At 32.8% G+C, this 27,188-nt stretch overlaps 2 protein-coding genes and 1 pseudogene across 9 annotated transcripts in view; all 3 read right to left on the bottom strand.

Annotated features, from left to right (window-relative positions):
- Positions 1–52: 52 nt before the first annotated feature.
- On the bottom strand, positions 53–1,700 carry LOC137582789 (TWiK family of potassium channels protein 18). Its single transcript, XM_068297479.1, has one exon. It carries the CDS (start codon positions 1,277–1,279, stop codon positions 53–55), a length of 1,227 nt encoding a protein of 408 aa, XP_068153580.1. The 5' UTR covers positions 1,280–1,700.
- A 5,655-nt stretch (positions 1,701–7,355) lies between these two features.
- fru (fruitless) overlaps positions 7,356–27,188 on the bottom strand; it is a 142,743-nt gene continuing 122,910 nt past the window's right edge. For 5 of the 8 annotated variants that reach the window (XM_068298122.1, XM_068298120.1, XM_068298121.1 and 2 more), the window contains 3 exons: positions 26,698–26,991; positions 25,192–25,324; positions 19,035–20,325 (listed from right to left, as the gene is read on the bottom strand). In XM_068298122.1, the coding sequence (XP_068154223.1) occupies positions 19,172–20,325; positions 25,192–25,324; positions 26,698–26,991 (1,581 nt within the window). In that variant the 3' untranslated portion in view covers positions 19,035–19,171. Of the gene's footprint in view, positions 9,084–19,033; positions 20,326–25,191; positions 25,325–25,400; positions 26,123–26,697; positions 26,992–27,188 lie in introns of those variants that run through there. The other 3 variants (XM_068298125.1, XM_068298119.1, XM_068298126.1) reach the window with 3 other exon arrangements.
- On the bottom strand, positions 13,741–15,987 carry LOC137583197 (nuclear transcription factor Y subunit beta-like; annotated as a pseudogene).

Raw genomic sequence — 27,188 nt, 5'->3', positions numbered from 1 at the left:
AGAGTTCCAGCACACTCCTCTAGCAATTTTTTTTTTTGGGGGGGGTTTTTTGTTATTCGTAGTAGCGGCGTTTGTCGTAGCGATCTTGTGGTCCAGCACCACAGCAACCCACGAAACGCAATCGTGTATCATCCATACACAGCTTAGCATCCTCTTTCATCTCCTTGAGCTTGACACGGACCTCTTCGCGCATTAGATTACGGCACATGGCCACCAGGCCCATGCCAAGGAGCATGTAAATGAAATTGATGGCCAATTTTGAATGCTGATCGGCTGCAAGAGAGTGCAATTCGGCCAGCTCCTTGGCATCAAATTTAATTTCCTCGCGTAACTTTTCCGTGGCAGCCGTGACTTCGGCTGCTGTTGTCAACGAAGCACCCGGGACAAAGTCACCAAAGCCAATCTTGCAGAGCGATGTCATGCAGAAGTAGAAGCTATTCAAGAAGCTCCATTTCTCCCAATTGGCAAACATAATGGTTCCAGTGAGTATGTAGAACATAATCACCCACAGACAGGCTGTCGATGGCACTATAATCTTTTTACGCAACGTCAAGGCACCCAAACTGCCGCCGCCGCCGCCTACTCCATTCTCCAAGGCCTCCAGGCGTCGATCGTAGTTCCCCTCCTGGGTGCAATCGTGCATGGAGCGGTATACAAACTTAAATGAACGCGCCAAAACTCTTCCCATATTAAGGAAATACAATATATACAGGGGTATACCAAATGTGGCATAGATCACGGTGAATCCTTTGCCCCATGGGGTACGTGGCACCATGTTGCCATAGCCAATCATCGTGATAACCGATAAGCAGAACATTAAAGCCGCCGGGAAACTCCAAATTTCCTTTGGTGTACGTCCCACATAGCCGCCATCCTTAATGATACTAGCGATTTGGATTTGATAGATGCGCAATGCATCATTCGTGGCATTGACCCAGGCGGGTTTGTCAATCAAATTGAGATTCTCGGTAATGTTCCACAATAGTTGGGAACAATCGTCACGCAACAGTTTCACCTGATTCGGCGTGTCGTCCACAAACTCTTTCTCAATGTACTGAAAGGCAAATGCACCACAGATGGCATATATCACAATTAGGGCTCCCACGCCCACCTGTGTGCACATAAAGGTGACAAAGTTGCGGCAGCAGCGTTTCACACGCTTACGCGGCTGATTACTGGGCGTCGAGGAGACATTTGATGCACCACCACCCAAACCATTGGCGGCTGCTGCTGCTGCCGCTGTTTGTGGTGAGCAACGTCTCTGAAATTTGTTAGTCATAGTTTTTTATTCCTTTTTCATATGTGTGTATGTATATGTATATTTTCCGGATATTTATATTTGCTTTTCCCTCCGACTGTCTGTTTGCTGTCTCTTGAGCTTTCAAAAAAATTTAATTACATAGTTATATAATTGCAAATTGAAAAGCCAAACAATTGTTTATATTCAAATGTCTAAATCTTTGGCGATCTTTTTGCTTCGTTGTATTAATTTATCAATCAACAGTTTAATGTTTTTAATTTTTATTTTTCCTTTTTTGACGGCCCGTTTTCAAATTGCTATTAATATTGGCAGTTTTTAGATATTTCGTTTTTGAACATTTCCTTTTGGTAAACGGCACGAGTTCTAAAAATAAAATCCACGCATTTCCACACAAGATTTTCCAACTGTCCGAGTTTTTGTTTGTTTGCCTCTAGTTTATTTCTCTCGTGTGCTCGAAGCGACCGCTAAAATTCAACTGATTTGAGGAAACACCGCTCCTAATATTTAGATATATAGATCTTTTAAGATCATTAATACGTAGAGAAGCGAGACGAGAGAGAGAGACAGGGAGAGCAAGTAAGAGAAACTGGGATCGTTCGCAACTATTTATTTATTTTTTACCGGGTCGATTTATTTATTGATATTTATGAACTAAGTGCTGGTGAAATGTGAGCAATGTGATGTGGATTTAAGATTTAAGTATTAACACCCATGATTTATGCATATACTATATAAGAATTACTTATCAATTAAGATGAAATCTTTTCTATTTTATCATAGAGACAACGAAATTTGTATAACTTTGCTACATGGTTAAAAAATAATTCAATTGATCTCTCGATCGTAATTTGGAAAGTCTTAAAAATGATATCAATTGCTTTCTAAAAAGCTCTTAAACAATTAAAGGCACAACTAACTAATGTTATTGTTAATTCGTTAAATCGCATTATTAATGCAAAGATATTTTTAATGATTGTTCAGCACTTTAAATTGAAAATCGAATTCGTTTCATTAACTTTTAGATTTGTTTATGTGCATATATCTATAGATATCTAGAAAGATTTAAGTGCCCCCATAAAATGTATGGGTATTTGATTAATGTTTTTTAGTGAAAGATCAGACACAAAACATCTTAGACAATGTGAAAAAGGGGTATGCTTAGTTGGTCAAAATTTCTAAGTTTTAGCAAACGATCTACAAAGCATAGAATAACTCTATTTTGATTCCATAAATCATTTAAACAAATAATGTTTCAAATAATCGAAAAGTCGATGCTTTCTTGAGTTAAATTGAATTTGCGAATAAATTAGTTACAAATTTACTTGTTTTTTAGGGTATTTCGATGTCAGCGCCCTGACTCAACAAATAAACATATTCTCCTACTCTCTCTAACACTCTCTTTTATTAAATAATCACCCTCAACAAGAAAAAAACAACAATCTAAAAGGAAAACAAAATATAGATAAATATAAACAAAGAACGAAAAGACGAAAGCAAAGCAAAGAATAACAAAAGAAGAAGAATAGAGAGAAGTGCCTGCCTACTACAGTGATAACCCATTCAAGTTGAACTATTATTATAGGTATATTTCCATCGTTCTAAGGCAATTTCACTTTTAACTCGTCAGCACCGCCAATTCCATCAAAATCTTCGAGGGTTATTTCGGGGGTCGTTCACATTCAACTTAGCCGGTTTTACCTGTGTACACAGACAACAGATACACAACATGAAGAGGCGGCAGCAGCAGCAGTAGAAGATCAATGAATACGCAAAAACGGGTCAGTGGATGGCGACAATTGCAGTGCGCGCGATGTGTGTGTCTGTCTCTGTACGTGTGTGTGTGTGTGTGTGGGGGGAGTCGCTAAGGGTTGAGTGGCGAGACGAGACAATTGAAGCGGGGGCGGGGGTGACGAAAGAAAACTGCAGCGGTTTGCAGCTTGGTGGTGCAAATGTAGTGTAAGTAAAGTGGGAGCGACGCTGCTGCTGCTGCCGCGACACAGCTTACCAATGACCCTGAAGTTTCTAACGCCGCGCTTTCAATCTGAGGGGTGAAATGCGTAGCGAAAAGATAGATTTTCTCTCTCTTTCCCTATTTCACACACACACACAGACACAAACACTGGCATATACACAATCGCATACACACACACACACACGCTCACTCATATGCATATTTCACAAATTTATGCAAACAATTTTTGGTAAACCGCACAACACTTTTTTTACTTACGCTGTTTATGTTAATTGTTATTTAATTTTAATTAATTGTTTAGTTTTGCGTATTAATTTAATGAAAAAGTATCTTCACTTCCCGCGTATTTTGCTTTTTTGCTTTGCTTTTTGCCCTGCTTTTGCGAACCTTCTCCGATAAACGATAGATTTTTACTTAAGAGAGAAAGAGCGCTTAAAAAAGAGAGCGTGCGCTCAAATATGCGCGCAACTCGTATTTGGCGCCACTGTGCATGACAATCGATTAGTGGCGCTGCAAATTGTAGATGTCGCCACCGTGCCAACGTAGAACTGTGAGTGAATTCGCCTTAGAAAAATTCGCTGCGAAATTACCAGGGCTGAGCGAAATTCGCGGCAACTCGCGGGAAATCGCGGGAACTTTATTTCTTTGAAGCGCTTCAGCTGTATATATTATTTTTTTTTTGTTATTAATTATTATTATCATTTAGTTACCTATCAACATTACTAGTTATTACAACATACGCGACAACTACATACTATTCCCATTCCTGACTGGTACATTTCAACTTCTGCAGATTATTTAAGTAAGTAATTAGATTCTTAGTTACATCTCGAACCTCGTCTACAGGTTGTCAATCCACCAATAAGAGGAATAAGTTTTTTGTTTTTGGTTTTCATATTTTGAAAATTTTGAAATTAAAAGCGGACGATAGCTATGTCATAAGCTATAAATTAATTACAGTGTATAACAGACTTGATTAAGTTTTAGTTAAAAGACTACTTACCCTATTTTCTTCTACTTATTTTGATTCCAAAATAATAACAACAGGTTAAATATTTAAAATTTCAGAGTTTAACATACTTTATTTTCAAAGATTTTTTAATAAAATTGAATTACATATTTTTTTATTTAGAAAGTTTTTCTCCATTTTCCAATACTTCCGATTGGTTTAGCTATATGATCAGGCATTATCAGGAAATTTGTTTATCATGGTAACGAAAACAAAAAGAATCCATCCAACACAAGCATTCCTAAAGTTTTTCAATTATAAATTAAGTACATTAATATTTCATTTGCATTAAAAATAAAAATTATATGTGTTGATTTCATAAACTTCAATACATCGACATTATCCAGGTGGGGGGTGGATCCGCTCCATACTTACTATCTTAAAGTGGCTGAAAGACTAAAACTGACTCCCAAAAAATTAATTTAAAAAAAAAATACACCTTGAACTTAAATACCATTTGAATTGTGCTTCTAACAAGAAAATGTGGTTGGGATTTTTGTTTTGGTGGGGCAAAGGGAGAAATCGAGAAGAATAATAAATCGAATGTCAATTATCGTCGGGGCCCCATACTTAGACATGTAGATACAAACTATTATTGTTCATAATAATAATAATAATAATCATAAATTTTATTTGGTTTTATTTTGACATTTAAATGCTGCTAGTGAATTATATATTGATTTAATTTGAGTAAATTTGAAATACAATATACATAAATATATATATATGTATTTGAGTTCTTTAAACTTGGATAGTAGACGACAAAAATTGTATTTTTTTCTTTCTTGTTATTTTGTTTTATGAGTTATACACTTTAATATTTAGTTGTCAAAATATTTAAGTGTAGAGCAGGAATAAAATATATATATATATATTGCCTAAACATACATATATATACTATATATATATTTTGATTTATTTATTTAAGATGTAAGTATAAAACACTTAATTTCATAACTTTTAGTTGTGGCAATTGTTGTTGTTTTGAGCTATGTTGTTGTTGTTGTTGTTGCTGCTGATGTTTTTGTTTTTGGAAACCATTGCCGCGCCCCCTTTTGCCCAGATAAAACCCTTGATCAGATATGTGATATTTACATATATCTAATCCGATTATCTAACTGTTTATAAGGATTATGTATGTATGTATGTATGTAGGTATGCTTCTTTGTATATGTATAAAAATATGTTCATATTGTTAAATGTTGTATGGATGTAAAAAGGACAGCGCTCTTTTGTTAAAGGATTCCTTTTTCTATCATTCATTTCTCCTTTCCGTTTCTCGTCGTTTTCTGCAATTTTTTTCATTTTGTTCTGGTGGATTTGTTGTTGTTTTTTGTGTTTTTTTTAAGTTTTTTTCTTTTATAATTTCATATTTATTACATTTTTGGTACATAAATCTGTGTATAGTGATGATTTTTGCCTTAAAATTTATGTTGTTGTTGCTGTTGTTGCTGCTGTTGGTGTGATTATTTATTGTTTAAAGTGTTTTTTAAACAGAATATATATATATATATATATATGTATAATTATATATACAGAGTTAGGAACTCCATATATATACATACACACACACACACACACACACACATGCGTACATAATAATAACTTAAAATAAAAAACAAACGAATAAACGTAAAAAGAGATGGTAAAAATTTTTGTTAAAATTTGATTGCATTTAATCTAAGTTAATAATAATTTTATACATTTTGTGCTTTGGACCGAAATATAACAATTTTGAAAAATTATAAACGAAAATACAGAAAATCTAATCTAAATAAATAAGCCGAAACAAAAAAAAATAAAAGTTAAGCGCAACTGATTAAAAATTTTGCCATTTACTTTTATAATATTTCGTTTCTCCTTCTTCTTCTTCTTCTTCTATTCATTTATCATAATTTCCTTTTTTTATTCTTTTTATAAGTTTTTTGTTTTTTTGATGTAAAGTTTGTGCCGAAAATATCACATTAAAAATTTTTTATTCTTTCCTTTTTTTTCTTCTTCCATATTTGATAACTTTTTTTTTGTTGTTGTTTGTTTTGTATGCCAAATGGTAAAATTTTGCTTATCACAAAATGTTTAAAATTAAATTATTTATTAATTATATAGGAGGTAATTTATGTATATATAAATTTGCCTCAATTTTAAATGAAATTTTAAAAGCCAATTGAGCGGACATTAGAAAAAATCATTTCTATTTATTAGTTATAGATTTTATTTGTTTGTTTGTTTGTTTGTTGGTTTTTCTTTGATTCTGATGTGAATTGTATATATATATATATATATATATATATATATCCAATATCTGGCGGTGCTTGTGTGTGGTGTGGACAATTTTTGTTACTGATTTTCTATACCCTTGCAAGGTCTTTATGGGGATTAATGTAAAATAGTTTCCTAAACGAAATATCAAGAAGCTTCTAAGGCCAAAATCTACTAGGAATATATCAAAATAGCCTCCACAAATTGCAATGGAACGGAATAAAAACTCAAAAAGAAAAGAAAAACAATAAATCAATCTTATGAAGCAGATTATTTTAGTTTACGTCAGCATCTCAGAATCGCAATCAAGGCTAAAACTAGTTGCGAATTACAACCAAATGCAGCGAAATGAGATATCAGAGGCTCCAGCTTTTTGTTTCTTCTCTTTGTGTTGTGGTTTTAAGAGAGCTATATATCAAGTAAATTCGATATTGCTTTCTTGATCGGAACTATAACTCTATTAAAGACTTCCTTAAAATAATAATTACCCTGAGAACTGCAAGGGTAAAAAAAAACTTCGATGTCCCGAAGTTAAGTTTAGTTTGTAGTTGTAGTTGTTGTTGTTACTAAAATTAAACATTTAACTTTAACCATATAAATATAAGCCAACTTAGAAGTTAAAAAATAATAAAAAAAACACATGTTTTAACAAAAACATTAAATGAGGTGGTTTGAAAATGGTTCAAGAAAACACATTGAATAACTATTTGCTATATGGTAAGTTGGTAGGTAGTTACAAAATATACAAATACACAAATATATATATATATATATACATATGTATATGTATGTATGTATGTATATAGGTAGTAGGTAGTTTTACAAATTAAGCAATCCAACAATTTAATTAAAATATATTTATATATAAGTAGTAAAATGTAATATAATAAACTGAAATGCATTTGAGGTATATCAAAATTTCTTTGTAGTTGGTTTCGAGTTGTTTTTTTTTTTTGTTTGTTTTTTCTTGTTTTTTGTTTTTTTGGTTGAACTCGTATGTTTTAGCGAACAAAATTAATTATTAAAAATTATAATTAATAACTAACACAAAAAAGTACACTAATGTGACATAATATGAGTACTAATAGTAGTAGTAATAGTAGTATGTATGTATGTATGCTTGTAGTAGTAGTAGTTGTAGTTGTTGCTGTTGTTGTTGTTGTAGTTCTTGTAGATGTTTAACAACTACAGTAGGAAACAAGAACAACAACAATATTTTTTATATGGAAACCATTTAAGTTGTGGCTGCTGTTGCAATTGCATTTCTTTCTTTCTTTCATTTTTTTTTTTTTTTTGTTTAAAGTAACTTTTACATTGTAAAATTGTGTGTGTGTTTTCTTTGTTGTTGTTGTTGTTGTTTTCTGCTACTTTTTTTTTCATACATAGTTCAGGGCCCTGCAAGTGAAACCATTTCCCTAGTTGATGTAGTTTTATGACTGATATATATATATATATTATATATAACTTTTGTTTTTACTGTCTATAAATTGTTTAAAAAGATCTGCGACAATCCTTTTGCACATTATTATTAAAAGAGTTAAAAACTATTATTATAATAAATTTTAATTATTTTCTCTTTTTTTTTTTGTGTTTGGTTTTTCATTCATTTCTGTTAATTAAAAGTAGAGTTTCTTGAAGGTTTTCTTGTTTTGTTTTTTGTTTATATATTATATTATATATAATATTATATGGGTGGTAGATTTCTTGGATCTTCTTCTTCGTCTTCATTTTCTATCATTTTGTTAGTGTTTTTTTGTTGTAGCATCTTCGTTTTCAACTATTTTGGGTTATTGCTTGATAAATAAATGCAAAAAAAAAAAAAAAGAGAGAACAAAAAATGGAGAAAAAACTAGTTCAGCGCTTTACAAAACGTTCTAGATAACTAAAGTTGTAGTTGTTGTGGCTGTAGTTGTAATTGTTGTTGTAGTTGTAGTTGTAGTAGTTATGTTGCCGCTGCTGTTGCTGTTGCTGCTGCTGATGTTGCCGCTGATAGTTGCTGATGTTGCTGTTGGTGTTGTAGGCCGCCAATGATGGGCCCATTGCATGCCCTTATATGCTTGAATTCAGTTTTAACAATCGATCCGGATGCTTGACCCTCAAATGTGACCGCAACGTATCGATGCGACTGTAGGTGGCCGGACAATAGGGGCACATGGAACGCTGGGCGGTGTGCGAGTGAAAGTGATGCCAACGATTGGTGACCTCCTTGCCGCAGGACCGGCAGCGCCACATTGTGCCAGGATCGCGGGACGGCGTAAACATATTGTGATAGGACATGGTGTGATGTGAATTGTGTCCGACGGCACCACCGCCGGCTGCCCCGGTGGGGGTTGTGCCTCCTGCACCCGGACCAGTTGCGCCCGACTGCGATTGATTGTAGCCAAGGTGATGGCCAGGCGGTGTACCTGCGGCTCCTCCGGCGGATGCATTATTATGACCATTGCCAGCGGCGCGTATATAATGCAATGAATGATGATATTCACTCTTCAGGGCGGCGGACAGATGCATATACGGGGGCGGTGGCGGCGAGGCCGATGATGAGGTCGAAAGCGGTGTCGATAGATGGTGACGTACTGCGCTGCCTGTGTGGTGGTTGGTTGGTGGTTGGGAACGAGAAAGAGAAGAACAGACACACAAACAGCCCGTCGAGCGGGACGAAAATCAGCCCAGGAAAATAGATCGGTTTTTTTTTTTTGTTTTTGGTTTTGGTAATTTTTTTTTTTTTTTTTTTTTTTTGATTGTATTGATTTTAAATTTTGGTATGATAGACAGAGAGAAAGGGGGGAGAGAGATAGAGAGAGAGAGAGAGAGAGAGAGATAGAAAGATAGAGTGAGATAAAGAGACATATGGTAAAAAAAAACAATAATAATAATAATAATAGAATAGTTTCAAATTCTTTTTGTCTTTGTGAGCAAAATCAAATAGAAAAAGGCGAAAAAAAAAACTAAATTGTGGCATAACAAACTAAAAACTAAGTTCAACTAACTAAAATATAAGACTGTAGAGTGTATATATATATACATAATATATATATATATATATATATACATTTTTATATAGTCTACGAAGAATCAAGCAACTTAAAAGACAACATAAAAATAATAATAATAAAAATAAATGTTTTAATTCTTTTTTTTTTTTTTGGTTGCTGTTCCCCTCACATTCCAAAAACGTGCAAATATTCAAAAGTTTCCAAGTTGATGAAATAATAAATAAACTAAATATTAACTAAACGATATCGGAAGGGAATGATATAAAATTTCTTCAATTTCTTCATTTCGTATTTGCCCTGAACTTCTTCTTCAATAGATACATTTGACTCTTTTTTGTTCTTTCTGTTTTTCCAAGAAGTTTAACGGCAATAAACAATAAAAAATTAGTCACAATCAGCGGCAACAAATTATGGTTTAGGTTTTACATACATAAAATATTTGTACTTTAATAATATGACGATACATATACACACACATATATTATCATATTCCTTTTTAAGGTCACAGAAATGAAAACTTATGTCCTGAAATTAACTTTGACTGAGCCAAAGTTTGAATACATTTCACAGGGGTTTCTTTTTGGATTGAATATTATATAGGACTAAGTATTTTTAATACTATAATTAAGAAGTTCACAGTTTAAGGGAAAGATTAGAAATGAAAATGATCAAAAATCTTGAATATTGATAACTTTTTGAGCGGACACATATATAAATATCTGTATAAATACTTATATATCAACGATTTATTCTTGCTTGTGTCTTGTGAAGTGTATTAAGGACAAAAAGGTTGTACAATATTTTCCTATAACTTAATAATTTCATATTTATCCTTTGTTTTTTTTTTTTTTTTTTTTTTTTTTTGGGTGTAACTGATTTGTGCGAAAAATCTTAGTCTTTTCTTTTTTTTTTTTTAGTTATTTTAATCATTTTTCTTTAACTAACTAAACTTAAAACCATTTAAAATGTCATCTAAAGTAAATCATATAATAATATAAATAATAATTTATATAATAAGTTTAAAAAAAAAAGGAAAAAAAACAGGAAATTGGGCCGAGAGTTGAAGATTTGATCTTGATCTCATGAACAACAATAATAAAAGTAAATAAAATGCAGAGGTGTGTGTGTGTATGTAAGTGTGTGTGTGTGTGTACTTCTATGGGGCACCCTCTGACACATTCCTAGATGTGTGTGTGTGTGTGTATATATAGCAAAGATCTTTGGGAAGCACAATTCAAAAAAACGGCACAAAGTTCAAAGAAGAAATAAAAGCAAATAAAGTGGATCACCATTTTGTAGTTTTTTTTGTAGTCGTAGTACGAGTTGTTGTTGTTGTTGTAATTGTTTTTTGTTTCTTTTTCCATCAAAAATTTATTAGATTAGATTTGCAATTTTGTTGTTGTTGTTGTTGTTGTAATTAATTAATTAATTGTCCTTTCGTTCTCATTATGCTTTTTTTATATATTTTTTGTTTTTATTTTTCATTTTTTTGAGTTTAGTAATTCTTTTCAAGAATGTTTATTAAAAAATCCTTTAAAATATAATATAATATTATTTATTTTATATAATATATAATATATATATATAAAAATTGTAACAAATGCTGCAAGTATTTGATGGTTTTGATGCTTCTCAATTTGCTTAGCTCTTAAATTAAATTAATTTTATTTCTTTTTTTTTTAACTAAAACTCTTCTCTTTACTCTTTTTATAAATAGACAATTAAAAATAGTTTGTATTGCATTTTTGTTTTTTGTTTTTTTTTTTTTTTTATTATTTAATACACAATTAAAATCTATAATTATGAAATTTAAACTAATGTTTAAAATATTGAAAATTTAACTATTTAGCACATTTTCAAATATTTAGAATATTAAAAAAAAAACAATATCAACTTTTCGTTTAAACAGAAATTGTAAGAAAAAACAAAAACGGAAGGAAAACTTAAACAAAAAAATTAATAAAAAAAAAGTTAAAATGAAAATTTGACAAATATTTTGAAATAAATACATGTATGTGAGTCTGTGGTGTGATTGTGTGTGTGTGTGTGTGTAGAGGTGTGGCTAAGAACTTGACCCTTTTCATTAGGGCATAAATTCGTGACAAAATTTTATTTCAAATGACTTCAAAAGTCAAAGATTTAAAGAGAGAGAGAGAGAGATTATATTTGCGGTGGGAAGGGTAATTATTATACTAGATAATATTAACAAATTTAATAGTCTAAATGGATTTTTAAGTCAGAAAGTAAAAGTTACTGATTGATGCCATGTCCTAGCCACACCCTTTTTAACTCTTTGTGTGATTGTTTTTCTTCAAGATTTGATTACATTTAAATTTGTGGTTTTTGTTTTTGAATTAGACACAGAAATTGTAGCGAAAAGTTGTCTCTCTTCTTTGTGTGTTTTGCTTTCAATTTAATCTAACTATTTTTAGATAGATGTATCTATATTTGATTTGATAGTTGTGATATGCTAACATTTATTAGTGTTTAGTATAAAGAACACAATAAATACATATATATATGCTCGATGATCCGATCGAACACGATTTTCCATCTACTTTTTCTCAGATCCTTTTCAACTTAAACCAAAAACTAGTCCATATTGCACATACGATACGTTCAAAAGCTGTGTGTGTGTGTTGGTGTGTGTGTGTGTGTGTGTGTGATCGGATCTTGTATTGTATTCTTTATTTAGAATATACATGTAAATTGTGGTTTGTTTTTGTATACATATATTTGGATTTAGCACCATTTTTGCATACCACACAAATTAAATAATATAATTTCATTTTGTAATGTTGTTTTTTTTTTTTTTTTTTTAGTTTTTTATGTTTTTGATTTGTTTAGTTTTAGTTTTACTATAGTTATCACATGATATAAAAGATAAATTTCGTTTTAACGTTAAAATTAAACAAACATTAAGTTGGGGGCAGTATTGGATGTAGCATGTATAGTAAAAATATATACACATACATATGTATGTATGTATGTATGCATGTATGTATATGTTATGTTAAAAAGTAAGAACAAATAAATATTAATAATAAACGATTATTATTATTTCTCCTCTCCTTATTCCTGTTTCGGCAATTCATGTGCGCAAATATATACAACAACAATTTGAAAAATTATCCATATCTATATGTATATGTATGTAGGATATGTAACCTAATTGAATATATAACTTATATACAGTTGGTTAAACAAAATATAATGAAATCAATATTAATTAATATTTAATTGCAAAATTAACAACTCCAAAGAATAGAGAAAAAATAGCTAAAAAGACGAAAATAAAAATAAATACACTAGCACCCTGTGGTCCAATGACAACAATTTTCATATCCTTTCACACACACACACACACAAACACACACACATGCAAGCCACAGAATAAACGTAAGTGTGTGTGTGTGAGAGTTAAAGGGATAGTTAAAGATCGTTTATATATAGAGTTTAGTCAAATTGTTTGATCTGTGTGTGTGTGTGTACATAATACAGAGAATCGAATCGAATTGAATCGAAACAAATCAAAGTGCATTCATATTCATTCACTCATTTAACTATAAATAAATTAACATTATAATACAAAGACAGAATAGCAACCAATTGAGCTTAATGGGGCAAGTTAATGATTCGATTCCTTACAAATCGGCAAGTTAATGCTATGACTGATGGTGTTGGGTTAAGGCATAAATGAATCCTTTTCTAAAGGAAAGTGTATTATCCTTCTCTTCTTAAAACTCCTTTCTTTTCCTTATTTCCTACCTGGAATTTCAAAGATTCTGTCAACAGAGTCATTTTTGGGCCCTCATGTTGATTAAGATTAAAAGTTCACTCAATGATCAGAATCTGATATTTCTACAGTAAAATAACAAAATGTAAGACCCATTCGCCATCTAAGATGACTCGAAAAGATCAGGCCATTAGCTAATCATTAAGAGAAATCTTGCCTTGGTTAACTTGGTTTATGATCAGAAGATGAGCTCATTGATGACTCAGATAAAAGACTCCAAAGAGACTATGATAAGAAATTTTATAAGATTTTGACATCACTCGATTTTAAATTGTGTTAAATGAATAAATCTGAGGTCCAGATGATTTAATCTGAATGTTCAATGACTATTTTTGAGAAAGGGAACTTTAGATTCAGAAAATTTGATTATGAAATGAATACTATTTGACCTCTTACTTTCATTTAAGTTGTTAAACTGTCTTTGTATCATGAATTAACATTAGATTAGATTTTGTGTGTCTGTTTTCTTCTTTTTAATTTTCTTGTTTAATGATTGTGTTAATTTGTATTAACTACGATGCATGTCTTCCAAGTAATCAACAAATTGATTTAGTTATTGTTGTGTGTGTGTGTGTGTGTATGATGTAATTTGTTTTTTAAACGCTTTTTACTTTTAATGTTATTATATTATTTTACAATGTTTGAAAATGTTATGCCTTATAAAGAATATGTCTTCCATTTTAGTTGACTCTCTCTCTCAAATCAAATAGAGTTTAGGTTAATCTCTCTCTGTGTGTGTGTTGGGGGTGGGTATGTGTGTGTGTGTGTGTGCGTAAGTGTGTATTTTAAAAATGCAACAACAAACAGGTGCTAGAAAAATGTGCAGCCAAATTTTAAGTTAACACCAATTTTCTGTTTTTTCTTGGCACAAATATTTATGTTTTTTTTTTTTTTTCTTCTTTGTTAGTTTTGTTTTTGAATGAAGTAAAGGAATATTTAATTTATTCTATAAATTGATTATTAATATATTTGACTTTTCGCTTAGTGAATGCTTTTTCGATTCAAAACTGTTTAGTTCAAAATTTGTGTTGGCGGTTAATGGATAAGAGGGGAAACCCTGTTTACAATTAAAACTACAACATCGATGCGATTCTAGTTGAAACCTTGAATCTCGTTTTTTTTTTTTCAGCTCTTCTCGATCTTGGGATCTCTGTGTATCTATGTATATATGTATATATATATGTATTCGTAATGCATTAACCTTTATCCCCTATTTAGAGTTAATTGACAAATAAATTTGGCTTACCATAATATTTTGCAATGCATGGTCAACATTTAAAAGATTACTTTTTTTCACTTAATTCTGCTGATGGATAGATAGATAGATAGATAGATACATAGCTAGATAGATATAGAACGAACTTCAACGTTATAGTTTTAGTTTTTGTTTGCTTTCTTTTGAGTATCAAATCGGTTTATGGTGGTGTGCACACACGCCTGCTGCCTTTTTGTGTGGTTTCTAAATGTGTTAATCATCATTCATCATCGTCATGATCAAGTAGATCATCGTCATCATTATTATTATTATTATTATTGTTATTGTTATTATTAGCGTTATCGTTATTATTATTATTATTAATGTTAGTATTAGTATTAGTTGTAGTTGCTGTAGTAGTTGTAGTAGCGTCCATTTGATTGGCATTTGTTGTATTATTGCTGTTGCTATTGCACATTTGTTCCAGGGCAACGTGTTTCAATTGGGCCATATAATGATGAAGATTGGCCATGCCACGTGGATCTTCATCCAATTCATTGTCACTCTCATCAATGACAATGGTTTGTGTTTGCCTCGGCCTCATGATGTTGCCATTGCTAAATGATGCCTGTTGCTGTTGATGCTGCTGATGTTGCTGATGTTGCTGCCGGTAGTAGTAGTCGCGTGCATAGAAATTAAAGGGCTTGCGTTGTTGTTGATGATGTTGTTGTTGATGCGGCTGATAGTTGCTGGCAAAATGCGGCGGCGGCGGTGGCGGCTGCTGTTGCTGCTGCTGATGCTTTATGGACATCTCCTCATGGCGCCAGGCGCCATAATTCCAGCCCATGTACTGGCTATATCATTCACTTGTTGCATTATGTTGCTGCTGCTGATGATGATGCTGTGGCTGCAATTGTTGATGCAACATATGTTGCTGGGCCAAGGCGTGGGCATGTTGTTGTAGTTGTTGCTGTTGTTGGGATTGCGGTGATTGCTGCTGTGATTGTTGCTGCTGCTGATGATGCTGTTGCTGCTGTTGTTGCTGCTGCTGCTGCTGTTGTGCTGCATTGAATGCTGCTGCTGCTGCTGCCGCTGCTATTGCTGCCTGTGAAGCTGCTGCCAATTGTGTGGCCGTGGGCGTGGATGCCGCCCCCCGCCCACCGAGGAGCCAGCCGACATCAGGTTGTCGAATTTTCGCGTATCCGGATTATACATGGGATGCTTGAACTTGCAATGTGTGCGCAAGTTGTCGCTTCGCGTATAGGTGGCACGGCACAGTGGACACTCGAAGCGGCCAGGGAAATGGACATGGTAGTGATTCCGTATATGCGTGACGACCTTGCCGCACAGCTTGCAGCGATGCAGGTTGCAGCCGCCGGACAGGCGCTCGAATGTTAGCCGCATATGCCAGGCTTTTGAGCCTAGACGATGATCGATGACGATTTGTGGCAATCGATTGAATTGGGTTTTATAATACGGCAAAACGATTTGCATTTTTGATATTTTGGTTTTGTTTTGTTTGGTTTTTTTTTTTTTTGTTTAAATTTATATATATTTATTTTTATTGTTTGGTTTGTTTGTAATTGGTTTTGGTTTTATTTCGATTTTCATTTTCATTTTTTTTGGTCAAACGCGCAAAGAAAAAAAGAAGAGAAAAACAATGTTGTTGTTGGTGATTCACAGAAAACAGAAAAATCATTTTTATAATAATTCTTAAACTGTATAATTTAATGGTTTTTGTTTTGTTTTGATATTTTGTTTTTGTAAATTTTTCATAATTTGCGTTTTCATTTTCATTTTGAATGTAAATTTCATGTGGACGGAGGGGGGAAAGAGGGGTGGTGCTAGCGGTGGGGGGGGGGACTGGTAAGTTGGTAATTAGGAAATTATAATGAAACTTTGTCTGTCAAAATTATCGATTTTATTTTTTACATCTCATATTAGAATATGCGAGAGTGACAGGATAATGAAACGGATCAAGGGCATAGAGTGTTTTAGAGGGGTGGTAATGGAGGGTCGGGGGCGGGACTGGCAGCGCAAGATGTTGTGCGTTTAAGGGTTAATGTAAATCAAAGAAAATTTATATTTAAAAAATAAAACACACTTTGTTTTTGTTTCTTCTCGCAAAAATTTTGTTACACCCAAAAACAAAATAAGTCAAAAAAAAAAAAAAAAATTAAATTTGTTAACTTGGAATGGGGTAAAGACCAAAGAGACTAAACCAATTTTGGATATAACAAAATATATATATATATATATGTGTATGATAAATTGTCTATATAATTAATCAACCAATTTGTATATATGTATATAAGTAAATGTGCTTAGATATTAATTATCAAAGAAAATTATTTACAATATCGTTTGGACAAGAGTTGCGCTGATATTTTGAAAAACAAATTATATATATTTTTGATATAAAGGAGAACCCAAACCAAATAATATATATATATATATACGTGTGGTTCATATATATATATATGATGATTATATTTTACTTATTTAACTAGTTTATTCAATATAATTGTTGTTGTTGTTGACTGTTTTTTTTTCTATATGGATTAGGAATGAGTTTGTGAGTCTTGGAGTCGTTGGATTGATTGATTGTTTATTGGAATACCAAACCATATATATTTATATGTAGATTAGTGTTTTGGGGTAGTGTGTGAGTGTGTGTGTGTGGGGGCGGGTTGGGGTGGGGTTTGTTTTGGTGGTGCTTTTATACGAATGAAGTACTGAAGGCAAAATGGGAGCTTTTTTTTGTGGTATTAATAAGAAAATTTATAAATTTATATATGAAAAAATATATATAAAAATGGTAAAGATTATATATAGTAAAAGTCACATGGCACAGAGCAGAGAGCCGAATGGTTGGGGGTTTGTTTTTTGTTGTTGTTTTTGTTTTCTTTTCACAGCTCAGCAACATAAGAAAAAAACAAAAAATAAACAAGAACTTTAACAAGAAAACAATAAAAGACACATCGAACATCAATATGGAACACATCATAAGGACATTTTCAACACCCCTCCTCCTCCTTCTACTCCTTTTCCTCTTCCTGCCTATTAACAATATTAATTATTTAGTTAGAATGAAATTAAACAAATTCGAAACCGCTGAACAAGATAGAAAAGTGACACAAACAAAACAAAGTAAGAGCAAAATAGTTAGAGTCAGAGGGAAAGTCAGAGATAAAATTTGAGATACATTTATAACTAAAGGGTAAAAGTTAAAGAGTGAGAGTGAGAAAGAGAGAGAGAGATAGATAGATAGTATTAGAGTGTTGTTTAATTTAAACAAATATAATTTTCAATCATTTGGCCAATTCCTGTTTTTTTTTTCCCGTTTTTTTTCAGTTTGTTCCAATTATTTATAGAAATTTGTTGTGTAAGTTTTGTTTTTGTTGTTGTTGATAAAAGAATTAACATACATATATAAATATTCGACTTGAAAATACATAGCTTAATAAAAAACTTAAACTGGTGCTTAAAAATGAACTTGGAAATTGTTGAAAACTTACCGTAATTGGAGTGCGCTTGTAGTATTATTATTATTATTAAATTTTTATTTTTTACATTAGGGACGGATTTTTATTTTTTTAGAGATTAGATTTTTTTTAGTTTCTTTCAGTTTTTATTTAATAAAAAGAACTGGAATTTGATTTGAAAGAGATTTATTAAGTAGGTAAAGTTAAAGTTGTTAAATTTCATATTCAAGTAAGTCTTTCTATGTCTGTGTGTGTGTGAGTTTTGTTCTATTTGTTTGTAAGTACAATTGCATTATTATTTAAGTAATTTGATAGATTCTTAAAATATTTCATTTGTATTTCCTTTTTGTTGTTGTCGTTTTTGCCCAAAATTGAGCGCAACAAATTTCAATGCCTTGAATTTCATTTTAAGGGGAGGGGCCCATTTAATATCGATCTTTTGTGTCGATTGAAGGGCATTGAAATTCGGTGCGCTGTAATATTTGAAAACTTGAATTGAAATTGAAATTTATATGACACAAACATACTTATGTATATATATATATTGTTGATCTGTTGTCTGTCTGCTGGTTATCTCTTTTCATTTCGTTTTTGTTTTTGGATTATTATTATTATTACTAAGAAAATTCACTAATATGGCACAAAAGATGAACAAAAAAACACAATAATTAGTTTTAACGTTTCTACTACAGAGCACATGTTAAGTGATAAATATTTATGTATGTATATATTTATGTAAATAATAAGTTTTCAAATGACTGGATCAAAGTGGAATTCTAATAATAATACTTTCATGTCAAACATTTGTTCATAATTAAGTACTGGTCTCGGTATTTAAGTACATATATGTAAATCAAATAATCAAAAAATTGTCAGCTCTAGAAGGTTTCAGTTTTCTTTTTTTTTTTTGTTCATAACAATAATCAAAAGTCTTTACTATATATATATATATCTTTTGCTTAAAACTTAATTACGTATTTGGTATTTCATTTAAATATTTTTTGTTGTTGTTGATTAAGTTGAAAACCTTTTCTTTGTTAAATATTATAAATATTATTTGATTTCGATTCAATTTGATTTGCTGTGTAAAATTGCAAAGCGCAGAAGAAGAAGGAAAAAGAAAACTATCTTATGCCTATTAATAAGATGGGGGATAGACTATAAATCATAATCCTTGCCCTTTGCCTGTCTAGACAAGTGATCACATATGTACATAATGGCTAAAGAAATGATCCTTGATATCCGCATGCTTAATCTTGCAATGGGCCTTCATGTTGTCACGTCGCGTGAACTTTTGACCGCACACGGGACACTCATGACTCTGGGGTCTGTGAATGTTGGCGTGATGCCAACGATTCGAGACGATCTTGTTGCAGCTGACACAGCGGTACAGAGTGGGCAGTGTCCCAGACAATTGGACAAAGAGCGTCGAATAGTCAATGTTGTGATCTCGGCGGGTAGCTGCCGCAGCAGCAGCAGCAGCCGCAGCTGCAGCCGCCGCAGCAGAGGAAGAGGCTGCCGAATTGCTGCCGCCGCTGCTGCTGCTGCTGCCTTGGGAAGCTTGGGGTTGCGGTGAGTTGAGGAGTTGAGGTGGTGCCGTTCCAGCTGATGGCTGATAATGCGGTGAATTGTTGTTGCTGGTCTGTGTATGAGTGGGTGGTGCATGATAGCTGCTGTGTCCACTACCCAGATCTAGTTGATGCGGTGAGTTGTTTTCGTTGTTGTTGTTGTGGCTGTTGCTGTTGTGAGGCGACGGGATATAGCGCAAGTGCGCCTGCTGGTGGTGCTGATGGTGTTCTCTATAGCTACTATTGGAAGCGGGCGAGTAGGCCGACTCGGCTGGACAATCGCCAGCAGGAGAATTGCCGCTGCTGTGCCTCATCAAATGCAAAGGCGCCTGATGTGCCGGATAATGGCCATAACCCTGATGATGATGATGATGATGCTGGTGGTGAGAAGGATGTTGATGATGATGATGATGCTGCTGACGATTACAGCGTATGGCCCGCATATTCAACTCCTTGCACTTGTATTCACAATTGTAGTTGCTATCCATATATATATCCCCTGTCGTTGTTGTTGTTGTTGCTGCTGCTGCTGACTCACTATTCGTTGTTGGCGGGGCATAGACAACAGCTCGACGATATTTGGGCGTTACATGACGATACGACAGATGCCCATCGTCTCCGTCCAATTCCTCTGCTTCAATGGACATGGGAATGGCCAAGGGCATGTTATCCTCATCGTGATCAACATCAACCTCATCATCATTGACAACGGCCGCAACGTCAGCGTCGTCGTCGCCGTCGGCGTCGGCGTCATGCTTATTCGCATTGTTAAAAGATTTAACGCGACCTGCAAACATTTCGCTTGTTGTCATATTAGGCGTTATCACTGTAGGGATAGTGGGTGGTGGTGGTTTTTGGGCGGGTGTTCTAGAGACGGACTAAGGGTGAAGGTAACTGGTGATGGTAATTGTGGTGGTGGTGGTGGTTGGTGGCTGGGCTGGAGCTTAAGCATGGATTGTAATCGCTCTCCTGTTTTACATTCCATGCACGCCAATCGAACTATATGTGTATGTAGGTATATATATATATATATATCTGTATCGGTATGTTGTGTGGGTGTACGTGATTTACTTAATTGTGAACCAAACTCGAATATAGAAGAAGTCCTGCATGATTTAGTTCTTCAAAAGGAATAGCTAACTATAGGCCATAGGAAAACATCTTGGAATGTGATAATGTTAGCATGAACTTCTAAGTCTTTTCCAAGTCTTACTTATCACTCTCTAAGGATCTACCTAACGTTCTCACAACTTTAAAGTAGATACCAAGATTAGGTAAATAAAAGAATAAATTGTCTTTGTTTTGGCACTTCTCTAACTAACTTTATATAATATATATTTAAATATTCCTCATTACTTTATGGACTTCACTTTATTTAAGTCATTAGCTCAAAGATTTCAATTACTTTGGCATTAATTTTACTTGAATATCTAATCATGCTCATAAACTGGCATTAAACTCAAATTTGTATAAACTTTTCCATTATTTTTTCTATAATTTCTAACTATAGTTTAAGAAATTTGTAAAATTCGAATTTCCTATAGTAAATTCAACTAACAAACAAAAATGATAATACATTCATTCATAGTCATTCTTTTCGAGTATTATTTGAATCTACTATTAAGATCAGGATCATTTTCTATGATATATCATGCAGGACTCTCTAGCAAATAAGATGGAATAATAAGTATGCAAATACGAATGAAACAATTGATGTCAAATCGATTTCGTTTATCAATTGCAATTTCAGTTTCGATTTCGATTTCGGTTTCGGTTCCACTTGAGCAATAAATAGCGTATACGTGTGTTTGTAGTATTTTGTTTTTGTGTGGCAAAACATAACGAAAGTAATTAAACTAATTAACTAAATTAAACATCAGGGAATAGTAAATTATAAAGATTTTTGTTCTTGCTTTACTAAGCGAAGGCGGTGGAGCAATGGGGTTGGGTTTTGGGCGGGGTTTGGTCATTGAATAATTTGAAAACAAAAGTATATATAAATATATATTACATACATATTTTTTTTTGTTTTTGTTTAAGGAGGATTACAAAATCATAAGAGATTATGGCATCTTAATGTGTACATATGTATATATATATATGTAAACAATAAATAAATTAATCAACACAAGTCGAATGCTGGACTTAAAAGCTAAGGTGGTATCGGTTCGGTTCGGATCGGTTTTTGGTTCGGCAGCAGCAGGACAACATTTGGGAGAGCTCTAATTAACTATTTAGCTAAAATAACAAATTAATAAGAGTATAGTTTGCAACAAAACGAAAAGATCAACAACACAAAGTGTCAAATAATAATTCAATAATTAAAATTAATAGAAAAAAAAATGAATTAATTAATTAAATAACAAGGTAAACTCAAATATGTTTGTGTCATTTGGTTTTCTGTTTTCGGTTTTTTTTTTTGGTTGGGCTTAACCTGTTTTATAATACAAATTCTCATCATATAATATATTAAATATATATATATATTTGTTTTTTTTTTTTTTTTGTGTATTTTGGGCTTCAATGTTGCAACAAATTTAATTTTTGAATTAGCAATAATTGTATATAAATATTGTTTTATTTTGGAGTATATTTTACATATTCTTTGGCAAATTCCAGTTCTTTTTTTTTTTCTTTTTGATTTTTTATGGTTTTATTTTTTTGGGGGGTTTTCAGCAGTCTTGATTGCTTGAGGTGAGGGGGGGTAATGTAAAGGGTGAGGAGATGGTTGTTTTTTGATTATTTTTTAGCTGTAAGGTAATTTAAGAAATTTTGTTTTTAAATTTAACTTCCGCTTTTGTTTTTTTGGTGCAAAGAGGATTTCCTTTTCGCTTTTTTTTAGGATTTCGATACGACTATAACACACACACGCACACACACACACAAACACTTAAGCGCGCGCACACACACACACATATGCAGAGATTAAGAAGGCAAAAAAATAGATATTGGAAAATACATTTAGTAGGTAGCTCGATAGAAAACCAATTAAAAAGTAAAACAGATCAGTCCAGTTTACAGCACACAGCAGCTCGTTAAAACAATTGGTTTTTGTTTTTAGAGTTACAACATAAATGAAACAAGTAACGGAGGGGAAGAAATGACAAAAGAATAACTAAAAAACACAATTACAACAATTTATAACTATTGTCTGATATTTAAATCATAAATGTTCAGCAACAAATGTTAGTAAACAATGAAATACACTCAATAGAAGAAACCTACTTCGATATGGACCGAAGCTTGAATACCCTTTCAGACAAAACGGAAAGTGTCTGCTTGAAGTGTTGACTTCCTTCTACTATCTAATTATCAATTTGGTATACTAGAATTATGAAGAATGGTTTAAGCTTATAAATTTAGGCCTGGAAAACTTTGTGGAAATCAAAATGGTTAAGTCTTCTTTAGTTTTCACTTCTCAAAAACGTTTTGGAAATGTTTTTAAAGATTTTTGATTCTGCTTCTTTTTCTCTCTCTAATCTCTAAAGAAGAATCTGAAAGATCTCTTTATAATTATTTCTTTAACTAAGTTTTACAAACTACTTTACGATTCCGAAAACCTATTTTGATAATCTTGACTTCTGATTGACTTCTGATTCTGCACATGATAAGACAGACAGACATATGGGAGCCCTCCCCCCTTGATTATCTTTTGATCCTAACTGATCTTAATGGCATAGACAAACAGACATAACAGGACTTTTAACTATAAAAAAAAAAAAAGAATGAAACTGTTGAAAGTTGTAAGTTATTTTTCTTGTTCTTTTGACATTTAGAAATTTTGTTATTGTTATGAAGATATATATGTATGTATATATTTTCTGATTTGTATGCGTCTGTGTCTGTGTGTGTGTGTGTGTGTGTTTTTTTAACCATTTCTTAGACAATAAGTTGCAACATTAAAGACGAAAATAGAGTTTGAAAAATTTTAGTTAGAAGATTTTGTTTTTGCCTTTGTTTAAGCTTGTTTTGCTTTTGATTTTTGTATTATTGTATTTTATTTTGTTTGGTTTATGGTTTTGAAAAAGGATAAGAAAAAGTAAAGCATAAGATGAAATTTTTGTAAATTAAACAAAAGGAAAGAATAAATTAATTGAATTGTGTGTGTCTGTGTGTGTGTGTGTGTGTGTGTGCAGTTCCGTTTTTTTTTCTCTTTGGTGTGTGGCTTGTTCTTTTAATCTCAAATTTATGGCAATTTTTTTCTATAAAAACTAAAAATAAACAACTTAGTGCTAAATAATAAATGTATATAGAAGATAATGAAAGTGAAGAAACTCATAATACATAAAGTAAAAGTAAATTCGAATAGAGAGGATATGATGATATATATATATATATAGGTAAGTAAGTAAGTATACAAATACATATAGAATGTGTGTCTTTATGATATATAGTTAGGCTTCAAATCATGCAACATGCGGCACAGCAAATAGCAACGCCGATGGCGATAATATAACAAACTAAACCGTAACTAGACGAAATGAGAGAGAGAGAGAGAGAGGGAAAAAATTAACACAACTCGCCTAAAACTATGACTATTTCAAATAGAAGGAGTTCTACCATATAATACATACAAATACAAAACAAAAATAGAATACCTAACTATATATACACATAAATATATTATGTATATATACATTTGGTAGGAGAGGTGTTGACCTGTGGCAAGTTCTATATCGTATCTCAAACTTAGATCTATCATTCAAGAGAAAATCAATTGGGCAATTGCCCCAATTGAATTGAAATTAAATTAAATAATACATACAAAAACATAAAATAGATAAGAGCATAAATCTAATAAATTTGTTTATAATAATTTCTTGACAATGAGAGATTTTTTTTATGGTTTTTACGAGGGGCATGCACAGGGGATGGGGAAAAAAACTAAGTATAATAACAGAACTACATGTATAGAGTAGATTTGGGAGTGGCGGGGAGGTAGGAAATTGAGATACATTTTCATTAAAGGGTTATTAGAGAAAGCAACCAAAAAATATAGTTAACAACTATTTACTTCAACTGTGCCCATTCCAATATATACATGTATTCCTGTACTCTCATATTTTTTTTTGGATTGGGTTTCGGGTTCGATTTTGTTGTAATATTAATATTAAAAAGTATGTTTAGTTTGAATTTTATTATTATTTTATTTTTTTTGCTGTTCTTGTCTACTAAACTAAATAGGATAGCTCATTTGGGGTTGGCAGTGGGGTGGGTGGGTGGTGGTTGGGGTGTTTGGTGGTTTGTTTGTGGTAGTAGAGTGGATATAGGGTAAAACAGTTGTTAGATATATATAAATTGTATACGAGGGGGGGTGGGGAGGTAAATTAAATTAACGAATTTCTACTAGATCTTTACAATAGGTTTTTGTTTTTACGCGTTTTCTTGCACTCTCAAAATAAATATTATTGTAAAGAAACTAAACCAAAAAGTAAAAAGCTAAAGAACAAACTAATTTTTTTAAGGTTTTTTTTTTTTAGGTTAGAGGTTTTGGTTTTGTTTTTGTTTTTTTTTAAGCACAGAGAGAAGAAGTTTGATTTTCTTGCATTTTGCATTGGTTGATCGGTTGATTGGTTTGGTAGTTTGGTTGGTTGGTTGATTGATTGATTGATTGATAGATTGGTTGGTTTATTGGTTGGTTGTGGGTACTTACCGTCAATGTTGTCTGTCTGATCGGGCAAATGCTTGGCATCGTTATGCTCATCCCTGGCATCGGCGGCCTGCAGGGCATGTTGCGTGAGCAACGTTGACATATCCTCCGGATGCATTTTCAAAGCAGCAGCGCTCTTTTTTTGAGAGAGAGAGGGAAAATTAAAGAAAATTTAATGAAGTGAGTGAGAGAGAGAGGGGGAGAGTTGGAGATACAATGTATGGAAAATATTTATTGCAAAATGCTTTCAAGTATTAAGCTTAAGTCTATTTAGAATACAATACAAAGTAAAAATATGTGCATAAACTAAAATCTAATCCTGAGTAGAGTGTGTGTGTGTGTGTGTAACTGTCTTCCTTTTGCTGACACTTCAAGGACTATTATCCTCGCCCACATTTATGGTTATAATATCCGGATTAGGGCGCTTTTTCGAGGTCTGGCTACTACTGCTACTACTACTGCAGCTGGCCTGCTCTTGCAACTCTCTTTCGTAGCATAAACGATGCGACTTGCATTTATTATGATGATTAACAATCTCGAGACGAAAATTGGAATTGCCCTCCACAAACGAGGTGCGTATATCGGCCAATTCGGTGCTCCATTTGCGGCAATGCTTACAGTACATGGTATTGGCCCGCTCATCGTATTGCAGCCAATCGAATTGATATAGCCAATTGGAACGGAAGCGACCACTTTTACGTGAGCCAGTTGCTGCTGGTGGGCCCAATGGTTGTTGTTTTAATTGCTGTTGTTGCTGCTGTTGCTGTTGTTGTTGCTGTTGCTGTTGTAGCAAACGTTGCATAGTTGTGTCCTGCTGATATTGCAATTGCAAACTCTTCAATTGCGCCTCCACTGCCTGATGTAGAAAGATCTGTTGGATGCTGCTGCCGCTTGACAAATTCGTTTTGTTGCCACTTGCATCAGATTCTTTGATCTTTTTTCACATTAAATAAAACAAAAACCAAAAAAAAAAAAGACGAAAACGAAAAAAAAAAAACAAAATTGTTTTTGTTGGATAGAAATCAAACTTAAGAAAACATGGCAAAAACAATGTTCTTGTAGAAGGAAGGATTTTTGATACTCTTACTTTACGTCAGAGAAGAAGTTGTTGTTGAGATTTTTTCTTTTTGTCTTGGCCGATATTCCATTTTGAATAAGGATAATTAACACACAACCAATCCTTCATTCTGCTCGTTGTTGCTTTAAGCGTTTTTCTTAAATTTCATAAACAAAATCAACAATTCAATTTCTTAGCTATTCTTGAAAGCATTTTGCAATTTGTCTTAAATTAAAAAACAGAAGAAAAAAAAAAAAACAAAATTACCAAAAAATCAGTATAAAAAAAAATCGAAATTAAAGCTTCACAAATTATATAATTTTCGGGGTTTTTTGGTCAAGTTATATATACAATTTAACTGGAACCATCGTACCGGTTCAAAAGAAAAAACCTTAACAAACTAAAAGTGTATGATGGACAGATGTATTCATTGTGATGGCTTAGAGACTTACCGCCAAGTAATCGGTTGCCAGAGCCACATGATGTTCACGATGTTGTTGCTGCTGCTGATGCTGGGCATCCATTAGCTCCTGCTTAATACTTAGCGACTGGCTGAGACCGCTTAGCGCACTGGCTGCACCCACATTGCCGCCACCACCGCCACTTAAATGGCCACCGCCAACACCGCCGCCGCTGGTGGTCATTGACAATGGCGAATCATGTCGTCCACCCGCATCCTCGGACTCTGATGTACTGCCGCCGGTTTTAGGTATCGGACTTGACTTCAAATTGCTGTGTGCGCTGGCCTAAAAGGAGAGAATAGTTCTGATTAATAATTTCCTCCTAGTCTTTAATGTAATTAAAAATATACAAAAAAAAATTATAATAAACTAAATTCTATATCAAGATAGACAATGGCACGTTTTAAAATTATATTATTGGTGTCATTATGAATATAATATTATTATCTCTATCATTATCACCATCATCATCATCCACAATA

The sequence above is a fragment of the Drosophila tropicalis genome, unplaced genomic scaffold, assembly GCF_018151085.1.
Source record: "Drosophila tropicalis isolate 14030-0801.00 unplaced genomic scaffold, ASM1815108v1 contig_859, whole genome shotgun sequence".
Lineage (NCBI taxonomy): Eukaryota > Metazoa > Arthropoda > Insecta > Diptera > Drosophilidae > Drosophila > Drosophila tropicalis.
Note: the sequence above shows the minus strand (reverse complement) of the source record. Positions and strands in the feature narration are given on the sequence as shown.

What these genes read in the sequence shown, in the direction of transcription:
- LOC137582789 (XM_068297479.1), bottom strand. Translation starts at nt 1,279, where the DNA reads ATGACTAACAAATTTCAGAGACGTTGCTCACCACAAACAGCGGCAGCA.